Here is an 11,422-nt window from a genome sequence, read left to right as displayed (position 1 = left end):
ATGTTAATAAAAGTTTAATAACACAATCAAACATCAAAGGGTTTCACTTCTCAGAAAGATTTAAACACAAGTCGGTTGAAGTATTGACATCTTCATTTCTAATAAGATTCCTTAAATATTTTACATTCTACTGTGTGAATATTTTCTTTATATTTTACATTAATATTTTTGTTAAAACTAGCACACATTTTCAAAATCTCTTAAACAATAAAATTAATATGTGCATGATAACGAGCATGAAAAAAAGTTTCATCACATATTAGAAGGTGGATTTTAAACTTAATTCAAACCCACAAAATTGGGTTGTAAGGTGAGGTTTGCATCCCATTTATATATTATAATTTGACTTTATTTCTAGTTGATATAGGACTTCGAACACACTCCCTTCATGCCAAGGTATAGACATCTCGAGTGTTATAGTAAAAATTGGGTGATCCGATAGCGGATAGAATAAAAATGCCCAAGAAACAAGAATTATTGTTAGGATAACCTTAACTTTGATACCATATTAGAAAGTGGTTTGAAGCTTTACTCAACCCTACAAAATCGGCTTGTATGATGAGGTTTGCACCCCACTTATATATTATAATTTGACCTTATCTCTAGTCGATATGAGACTTCCTCCAACATCACATATCGATCAATTTTACAAAAGAAGTTGTTTTTTCATGTTTTCTTTCAAAACATTATTTTGCACAAAAGTTATATAAAGTAATATAAAAATTGTTTTCTTCAATCCACAATCAATCAAAATCCTAAGTGGTGTTTTGAACAACTTAAATTTTGTTAGAAGAGGAGGCATGTGATAAAAAGTTCAATTTCTTTTACATTTCAATTTCAATTTCTACCAATAAAATGAATATTCAATCATATGTATCATGCATGCAATCCACACATAACATAACTAGTTATAAAAATCTTGCCTAAAGTTTTAATCATTTTTTTCTTTAAGTTTTTCCTTTTTTTTAAATGGAATTTCTATTGTAAAAAAACTGACAATAGATAATAAAAGTCACAAACAAAGATTTTTTGAAACTATAGATTATTATTCTTAAATATTTATCTATAGTGTGTTGCGTAAGTCTTCAGAATACAATAAGAATTTAAAAAAAAAAATCAGGATATAAAAACTAACAATGAACTCTAAAAACAGTACAAAAATAAACCTGAGATAATATAAGAAAGAAGGAAGAGAATTAAGAAATTAAGAAGAGAAAATGACAGAAGTATTCTTTTCTAGAATGAACACAAAGGCTCTATTTATAGAAGGAGGAAACAAGTGAGGCCAAGCCAAGTCCATTGCTAACAGGAATAATCCTGCATCAGCTGGTGAAAACGGTTTTAACCAACAAGATGTTGGGAGTGTGACTTGCGGATGAATCTGCGGAGCAAAACAAGACTTGCAGACGAAGCTGCAGAGTAACATTCATCAACCAAGTTTCATTCGCAATTTAAAGACACTGACTTTTACAATATACAAGCTAATTTTACAACATTTTTAACACATCAACTTTATATTAGCTTGTCAACATTTAATAGTATATTTGCTAATAGGAATTATATTAGGATTGAGATCTGTCATTCAGTATCCAATTTTTCTAAACTTGACAAGAATAAAAGGTAAATAGTGTTCAACTATTGCTTGAGCATATATATCATGTAACTCCATTTGATCTATTTTAAAAGGTTGAGTGACATTTTTTTTAAATTGAATTTTCTCCATTTTTGGAATATGATGTTTCAAACATAGAGTCATACATAAATTTTATCATAACAAACATACACTTTATTAAAATATTGTGGATGTTCTTTCAAATCAATAGTATTGCATCTTTGTCCTACTAAAAGATCTTCAGCACATCCATAATATTGTCATTTTTCTTTCTCATGTAAAACAGATATGAACTACTTAACCTTAACATTCAACTTTGCTTTTTGTCAATTTCATTAACATTGTTAACAAAATTCATTTCTACAAATTCAAATACATTAAGAATTAAAAATCCTAAAAGTCATAAATTTTTAATTAAGGTAATACTACATTTAAAATTATCACAAATTTCCTCAAGAATAAAATTACTTAAAGATTCATTCTACAACTTAAAAATATTACTACTTATAATTGTAATAAAAAAAAGTTGAGTGATAAAAATTAGAAAACAACTCCATATAATAATTTATCAATCTAAATAATACATAAAGCAAAATTCATTTTGAAAGATAAGAAGGGAAAGATATTGTTCGATTTAAGAAACATAGTTCATTGCATGGGAAGGACAACTAGAATAAGTGAGTGTAATTTTGACTATAAGCATCCCTATAGTAAAAGTTCACATCTATCATTATTGATTATAAAATTTGTGTTTCATTCTCATTTTTCATTAGTTTGGTTAACGATGTACTTGTACTTTTGTTTGTGTCTGTCAATTATTTGTCTCAAATATTACTTTAAAAGTTATAAAGAATTACAAAATATAAAATATTCACTAGAACAAAATACACTTTTAACATCAAGATACTAAATCGATTTAGAGAAAATCGTTGTAATTCAAAATAAGGTGGCAATTTTGAAATTAAATGCATATTTATTACACATGTTATCTAAGAATCAATATAATATCGATTCACCCATCCAATTCATATAGTGCGTTTAAAGTAAGTTTTAAAAAAAATGCCTATATTGCATCACTTGCTCAATGAACAAGTGTAATAAAGTCTATGTTTTCAAATCCCCCATTCTTATGTCATTACGACAGACTTTCTCTTTTATGAAAAAATCTCTTTAAAACATTTGTTTTCTCTCCACTACATTGGTGTTTTTCCATCTCCTTTATATGTGAAACTTAATGGTTTGATGTTGCCGAGTGAATGTGTGTGTGTGCTTGTGTCTATGTTTGTGTATGTGTGCTTGAGCGTGTTTGTGTATGTGTGCTTGTGTGTGTTTATGTGTCTATGTTAGTGTGTGTGTGTGTGTGTGTAAACTCTTGCTCAACGAGTTGTTTCTATAAAATCTTCAAATGGTTTAGTCATTAGATGAATACTTTGATTGTTAGGCAAACAAAGTTTTTATTGGATGACTAAAATTTGATAATCATAATAACGCCTTTGGCTAGGTGAGCATAATGGTGTTGGACAAATTGTAACATGTGGTTAACTAGTTGGATGAGTCAAGTGTTGGTTAAGTAAGTGTTTTTTAAACTTTGAAAAAAACAAGTTTTTAAACATTTCTAAATACTAAAATTTGTTTAACATCAGTTTTATTGTTATATTTGATTAATATATTATATTTGAATATTATTATAATGTAATAAATAATTTGTTGTAACTTGTTAGCATTTAAATTGAGTTAAGTGTATATTTATGAATGAAAATTTATGATGTTATGGTTGTGATATGATGTGTTTGTGTGGTGAATATAATTATTCTTTTGGAAAGAATCCTATATTGAGATGTTTAGATTATGGGTTGCAGTTAAGATTTTGAAGGAGATGATCATGACTCTACTCATTAGATTCACATTGAAAAAAATATTAGGTAACGAGAGTTAAAGAAGATTTTTATGATTTGTAGTGTGGAAAAGAAACTTGTGTATCATAAAGATTTACATATTATATGAGTGGACCAAATTCTTATTACGTAACTTTGTTGTGTGACAACTTAGTGAATATAGTATGACATGTATAATTTTCTAAGTTTAATTTAATCCATGTCAAGAGAGTCAAGTGTTTGGGTGTATGAAGTTACTATAGCTCATAACATTAATACGTTGTCTTTTGGCTAAGAAGTAGACACTTAATTTTTAATAGATGTTTAATGAATATATTGAAATTGTATGTATTAAAATATATGGATGAGATGTAATGGTAACAAATGTGTATGATTTATAACATGTAAAAGTGCTTAAAACTTTTCTGTTTCTTCTATTGTTTGTGATTGTATTATTTATCAATTATGTAATTGTTTTACATAAGAGAAAACGATATTGTAGGACGAACTTCTCAAAGATGAATTGATGATAGAAAAAATTAAATATATTTTATAGTTTTTATATTCTCTTTTGTTAAATTATATATATATATATAATTAACCCACAAATTATGCATTTGTAAGAAAAATGATAACTTTCTATATTTCCAACAAGGATGAAACATTTTTCTTTTACATACGCATGACCCATAGACATATGCGCGTTCACGTGTCATTTTTATGATCTATTAATTCTAAACAAATATAACCATGAACAGAATAATAATACATTTTTTAAAATACTTTTGTTATTAATTAATATTTATTAAAATTAAGAACAACACTTATTATTTTAAAAGATTAATTTGGATAATGAGTTTTTTTTTTATAATTTTAAATTGTAATAAAATTATATTTAAAGACGTGTGTCGAAAAAATATGATGAAGAACTTCATCAAACAACTACAGAATCAAATCTTCAAAAAACAAGACAGTGTCAAAAGACACAAAATTCTCCTTCATTGCAGCTCCTGTGTCCTCTGGGTCTTTGATTTATGGGAGATATGCAGAAAGGTAAGCTCAGAAAAATAAAACAAAGGAAAACTCAAGTCTCATGCGCATCTTGTAGTTGATTTGTTAATTTTTGTTATATACTTTTATCTCTATTTATTCATCAAAATAATCCCTCATGGAATGTGAATTAAATTACGATGGTTTTCTCCTCTCACTCACCTCAAACTTGTCCAGATTATGATGTCAAACCCAGTTTTACACAGATCACCGTAGCCATTTCTGTGGGGTTGTTGTTTATCGTGGTCTTTCATTTTCGTCTGAAACAATCTAGAGATCGAAAGATCATCCCACGTATAAGATTATCACGCGCAAGCCACGTCCCAAAGCTTGAAAGATTCTCCCATTACGTAGGTAATAATGTTTGTTTTTCCATTTCTTTTCGATTATATGCATGGATCCATAAACATGTATCGTTTTGAAATTATGTTGCAAAGATTATGTTGTTTTCCAAAGCAATAACAGCAATAATTGGCTTGAATGAAATATGCTTTATTATTCAGCATTTTCCTTATTCAAAGTTCTCTGATTTGCTGCAGCTAGGCAAATGGGATTCAAAGACAGAAGATTTTGTCCCCATCTATGTAGATTAGCTTCTGAATACATAAGGAAATACGAGGGACTTGAAGATGATATATACGCCTTTTTTGAGAATGAACCCGATGCCGATTCACTTTATGTGAAGCTGGTAGAGGAGTTTGAGAGATGCATTCTTAGTTACTTAGCATTTCATTGGAACTACGGTGACATAATTATGAGTCAGGTATTCTGATACTTAGTCATTTAATAATTAATCTAAAATGAATACTCCCTAAAACCGTGTTTCTTTCTGATTAATATGCAGGTGTTGAGCTCGGAAAATGAGCCTAAAAAGAGGCTCAAGAACATAGTTATGGCAGCAACTAGGTGTGTATTATTGGTATTGTTTTCGAGGAACACTCAATAAACCATTGAATATGTGACTGGAATCGTGTGTTTTTGAACAGGAACAGGATATAATCATGGAATTTACTTGTCCTTAACTTTCCATTTTCTTGTGACCTCACTTTTTTCATGAATTCATGCATTCATAAGTTATGATACAAATTTCTACAGGGTTCAAGAAAATAAAATCTTAAAAACTAGTCAACTAGCAACTCCGTATAAACAAAAAAAAAAGTTCTAAAGTTATTAGAAACAATATAGAAAGATAAGTAAATGGATCAGTGTAGGTAGAGTTATCTCTAAACCTCTGAAATTGCTATAGGCAAGTTCTAAAAGAATTCCAAGTTAAAAAAAAAAGTAATAATAGGATGGTTCAATCCATTAAAATTAAGTTCTTTCAAATTGAATAAAATGTGTCTTTCTATCTATTTCATTTAAAACTTCTCCACATCACCCACCTTTTTCAGAGTTATTTTCTCCTAATCATATTTATTACATTGTTACACACTCCATTAAACTTATCTCTTAAGCTCACACCATGATAACAAAACAATAACCAATCTTTTCTATTTTTCTTAAATTACTTCAGTTGGTTCTTTACCCAAAACCCTACTAACATCAATAGCTTCCTTATGGCAACCTTTATTCCTCATTCTTGTCTTAAGAAATTCATAAAAAGATTTTACCCCAGAAAGAAAAGCTTTCATAAGTCAGAATATAATCCAAATTTTAATGATTATGTGTTCTTTTAGTGTTCTGGTGCATGACTGAATAGATAAACAGCTTTAGGTTTAGGGGAAAATAGTTTTTGCTTCTCATCACTTGAAAGGAAATATCCAAACCTCTGTTCAGATGCATTTGTTCAAGTCAATTTAGTGGGATAATGAAACAAGACTTTATTCTCTATGGTTCCAAAAAAGCTGGATATTTGTAGTTAAATGATTTACAATTATCATTGTCATAGATACAATTATATTCAAAAGGGTTGCTTTAGGTTAATTTTTTTTTCTGAGGCAAATAATTTTCAATTTACAGGGAACAAAGGTTCGAGAGACTTGCCAAGAATCTGAAGGTGGCTAGAGTTTTTAATACCTTAGTGGAAGAAATGAAAGCGATGGGAATTGCTACAACCGATGATTCTCAATGCACAGAGGTGATGGCTCCAGTAGCTCATAGCGATAGGAGTCCAGTGCTTCTTTTAATGGGTGGAGGCATGGGAGCTGGCAAGAGCACCGTGCTCAAGGATATTCTCAAAGAGTAAGTGTAAGACCTAGTTTGTTCAGTGTTTTCAAAAGCAGTTTTTTATTTAGTGTTTGTATACTCAGCACATTTCTGCTATTAAAAAATTTGATCATGAACAAAGTACTCTAAGAAAACATCTTTTTGTTAATTATGAATAAACGACAATGACCTAATGATGTTTCTTTGTAAATGAATTTTGAACAGACCATTTTGGGCAGGAGCATCCGGGAATGCCGTAGTCATTGAGGCAGATGCGTTCAAAGAATCAGATATGATCTACAAGGCCCTCAGCTCAAGAGGTCACCAAGACATGATTCAAACAGCAGAACTGGTTGAGACTCTTTAATTCTCTGCTCTAGCTATTGCAATAAGTAGGAATTGGTAGATGTCAGTGTAGCATTTTTCATTTCCAAATCTTTTGAAATGGTGACTATTTTAAGTCCAAAGTGGTTGAATCTAGCATAACTTCACATTTGTATTGGATTGTTTGATTTTTTTTTTCCCAAACAGGTACACCAATCATCCACAGATGCAGCCTCATCACTCTTAGTTACAGCATTGAATGAAGGACGAGATGTTATCATGGATGGCACACTGTCCTGGGTGCCGTTTGTTGTGCAGACAATCACAATGGCTAGGAATGTTCACCGTCGACGTTACCGCATGGGAGCTGGCTACAGGGTGAAGGATGATGGAACTGTAATTGAAAACTATTGGGAGAGAATTCAAGGCCAAGAGCCTGAACAAGTTGAAGGCAAAAAGCGAAAACCATATAGGATAGAGCTTGTTGGTGTAGTATGTGATGCTTATCTTGCAGTCGTTAGAGGCATAAGGTCATTAAAATTCTTACCAATCACAGTATATTGTTCAATTCTAATGAACATTGATTAGTTTCAGTTATCAGATTAACAAATTAATTTGAATGTAAACAGGAGAGCTATCATATGCAGAAGAGCAGTGAGAGTAAACTCACAGTTGAAATCACACAAGAGATTTGCTCAGGCATTTATGACTTACTGTCAACTAGTAGATAATGCACGACTATACTTCACAAATGCATTGGAAGGTCCACCCAAGGTACACATTTCCCTTTTCTTGTGCCGATAAAGTCAAAACTTGTATTTATTTGGTATACACAAATTATTGATGCAACTGACAGTTAATAGCAAAATGGATCCCACCATTTGCCTCTCAGAAATTTAGCAACTAGTGTGTATAAGGAGAGAGATAGACGAATAAAAGTGTCTTTTTTAATCATTTCAGTAATATTTCTATGGATGGTAATTTAGTGTGTCTTCAATATCTATTATAGTATTACTGACCTCATAATCGTTGTAAAGTTGATAGGATGGAAAGATAGGGACAAGACACTGCTTGTTGATCCAGATGAATTCGACTGTTTGAAGAGGCTTGCCAAGTTGAACGAAAATGCGAACTCCATTTATGAACTTTACAAGCACCCCAACCCAGCTTGTGAAGCTGGATCGGTATGGAAAGACATCGTATTATCTCCTTCGAGGTTGAACATCCAACAGGAGCTCAAGTACTCAATCCAAAGAATTGAAAGCGTCAAATATAACTTCACCCTTGAGTCTTGAGTAACAGATGAAATTCTTCCACCTTTGCCTCTAAGATGAGGATCAGGAAATCAACCAAAATAGGCAACAAAAGCACGTTTCTAAAATCTGTCACTGCAGACATTTCATGTTCTATCCACCTTGATTACTTTACATGCATAAACAAATAGCATTTAGTGTTAATCTTACAGGATATTTTAATTTAATTGTCTAGCAGGAAATTGGAACCGACATTTCCTAAGATGCAAATTAATGTTCAGGTACAACTTAATGATCAAAAGCATAATTCAAACACCCTTCTGGCAATTCTTTTTTATTTATTTTACAGAATTTGGAAATATTTCGAAAATCAAGAACACATGTTTTTCATGTGGATATGAAAATCATTATGTTATGGCTCATTCGCTAAGACTTTTTTTTCTGGAAAATATCAAATTACATATGAAACATGTTCGTGTGAGCTAATGGGAACATCAATTAGCGATAAAGACGTGAAAAGAAAATTATTACTTTCTAAATTCTTTTAATTTAGGTTGAAATTAATTTTAATTTATGATAATTCTCTTTGTTAGGAGTTCTTATAAATTTAGAAAACTGAAATTTATTATTAATAGTTAGCAAAATAGATCTCTATTATCATGCTTTATCTGCAACAACAAAATATAAAAGGAGAAGAGGAAAAAAAATGAAAGAAGAAAGATGATAGGAAAATGAAGGAAACTTTTATCAACTCATAAATGTATTGTTGCAAAAAAGAAAAAATAGAGCACACTTGCTACAAACGAAAAATGCAGTTGCATTCAAAGCCAAAGGAAAAAGTGGTTCAAATTCACATTCTCACCTCCTTTAGAAATTTTATTGAAGCAAAATTTCTTTTTCACACCGATTCTCTTCAACACGTTAAGTTCTCTTTTTTGCCTTAGAATTTCCAGTCAATAAAATCAATTACTTTGAATTTCATACGAAAAAGTAAACTCGTTTTATGACAAAACCAATTAAAAAGCCGTGTTACCACGTGGGTGAGAGGTAACTACCCATATCATGCGCGTCAATGTTCATTTTACAGTTACCAACATCCCACTAATGGAGTGATTAGCAGGCAAACATAATTAATGAATAATTAAGAATTAAAATGCATAATTTTTTTAGGAGCTAATTACCCCGCACACCAATCTTTCAAGGACTATATTTGGGAAATTATTCGTTAATATTACCTTAAAATATTAATAACAAAACTTTTAAGAAGAAAATAAATATTTGTTTTTTATTTGAAACTATCATGTTAATTAACAAGTTATTTGTTACACATTTTAATTTCAAACATTAATACTCTAAAACACTAGTTGAATGGATATTTGATATAATTAAATGCTTGTTTAGATGAATGATGATTTGAGAAGGGACTCATCAATTCTAACAATGAGATCGAACTTTATGATAAAATTAAAACCTTGATCATGGTACATTAATAGATGAAGAATGTTTTCAAGTCATTCAAGATAATTACTTAAATGATTGGACTTTGATGTTTATACCATGCTTTAGAGTTAATGAAGAGCTCTAAAGGATGAAAGAAAATATTGTATTATTTCTCTAATAATTTTTGAAAATAAAATCCTTGTCTCGTAGATACTGAAGGAATATTGTTAAATGTTTACCTCGATTAATATGTTAATTTGATTAATATATTGTTAGCTTAGTTTCGAACCTGTATAAAGTTGCATACCATAAACCTGTGTAAAATTTCACACAAGTGAGTGTTCTAGTATCAGTTAAATAAATTAATATTTAATTATTAAATTATAAATTTTAATGTGTCAAGTAAATAATTAATTTTAAAATGAAATTTTTATATGATTTTTTCGTAATTAAAATAGAAATAATGTTAAGGTGAAAAACTAAAAATAAAAAAATACTTTGATTAAAAGTTGTTTCAATTTTGAAATCACTGTGATAACAATAAAAAATACATATATATACAAATTAGTTAAAAATTATAGATGAAGCTTGATCTTCTTTCATATATTATAAAAAGTGACCTAGAGGTTATATTTATTAAGATATGAATTTTAAGTATAACTCAACTCTACAAAACTGGATATTTAAGATGAGGTTTGTACCCAGTTATATATTATAAATTAATCTTATCTCTAGTAGATGTGGGACTTTCAACACCCTCTCACGCCGAGGTATAAACTAGACATTAATATGTGGTTCCATAAGGGTCTGATAGCAGGTGGAACAACATCCCCAACAAACAACAAATATCGCTAGGATAGGCTGTAATCATAACTCTGATACCATATTAAGAAATGAATTTTAAGTTTAATTCAACCCCATAAAATCGGCTTTTAAGGTGAGTATTGTACTAACTTATATATTATAAATTGACCTTATCTCTAGTCGACAACAATGTTTAACATACAACTATTATATCTTTTTCTCTCGTCAAATATAAAGTATGAGTACTAAAGTATTTTAAAATATAACGTTTATTTTTGTATCATCCGTTATTCCGTTATTGTTAGTTAACTTTTATTTAATAATTTTGATGCTTCAAAAATTTGTCATTATGTACACATTTTAAATGTGAATTTTGACAAAAATCAAAGTAATATATTTAAAATTTATATATTTAATATTATTATTAATATAAAAAAATAAACTATATCTATAAAAAAATCATTCATGTTTAAAAAGTTATTTTTTCGTTCTTTCAAATTCTTAAACTCATTATTACTTGAGTCAAAACTAAATTTTTTAAATATTTCTTGTTAGAGACCTTCCTTGTTAGAATAAGCATGGTATATGATTTGGATTTCATTTTAAACAATTTATTCTAATTTCATCTCTTTAAGTCATTAGATATTTCATATTTGAAGACATTTTCCTAAGTTATGTTCCAAATAACTAATATGAAATTCTCCATTGGTAATCCATTGAATTTAATAAAGAACTCCTATACTTGAACAATCATATTAATAGTTTCTTGTTTCAAAATAGGTGAATAAGTTGAATTTATGTTGTATTTCATCTTCACATGTTGCTTTCCTTTTGATCACTTTTAAAAAGTAATCTAATATTTTATTCTAGATAATTAGTATCATGTTTCATGATAGGTGAAGAAGTTGAATTTGTGTTGT

At 29.4% G+C, this 11,422-nt stretch overlaps 1 protein-coding gene across 1 annotated transcript; it reads left to right on the top strand.

Annotated features, from left to right (window-relative positions):
• Nucleotides 1-4,472: 4,472 nt before the first annotated feature.
• Nucleotides 4,473-8,505, top strand: LOC108347962 (calmodulin calcium-dependent NAD kinase). The gene is made up of 9 exons (XM_017587430.1): nucleotides 4,473-4,539; nucleotides 4,714-4,890; nucleotides 5,076-5,299; nucleotides 5,381-5,442; nucleotides 6,496-6,717; nucleotides 6,907-7,033; nucleotides 7,213-7,535; nucleotides 7,635-7,779; nucleotides 8,043-8,505. Exons 1-9 carry the CDS (start codon nucleotides 4,521-4,523, stop codon nucleotides 8,298-8,300), a joined length of 1,557 nt encoding a protein of 518 aa, XP_017442919.1. The 5' UTR covers nucleotides 4,473-4,520; the 3' UTR covers nucleotides 8,301-8,505.
• The last annotated feature ends 2,917 nt before the right edge of the window (nucleotides 8,506-11,422 follow it).

The sequence above is a fragment of the Vigna angularis genome, chromosome 2 (assembly GCF_016808095.1).
Source record: "Vigna angularis cultivar LongXiaoDou No.4 chromosome 2, ASM1680809v1, whole genome shotgun sequence".
Classification (NCBI taxonomy): domain Eukaryota; kingdom Viridiplantae; phylum Streptophyta; class Magnoliopsida; order Fabales; family Fabaceae; genus Vigna; species Vigna angularis.
Note: the sequence above shows the minus strand (reverse complement) of the source record. Positions and strands in the feature narration are given on the sequence as shown.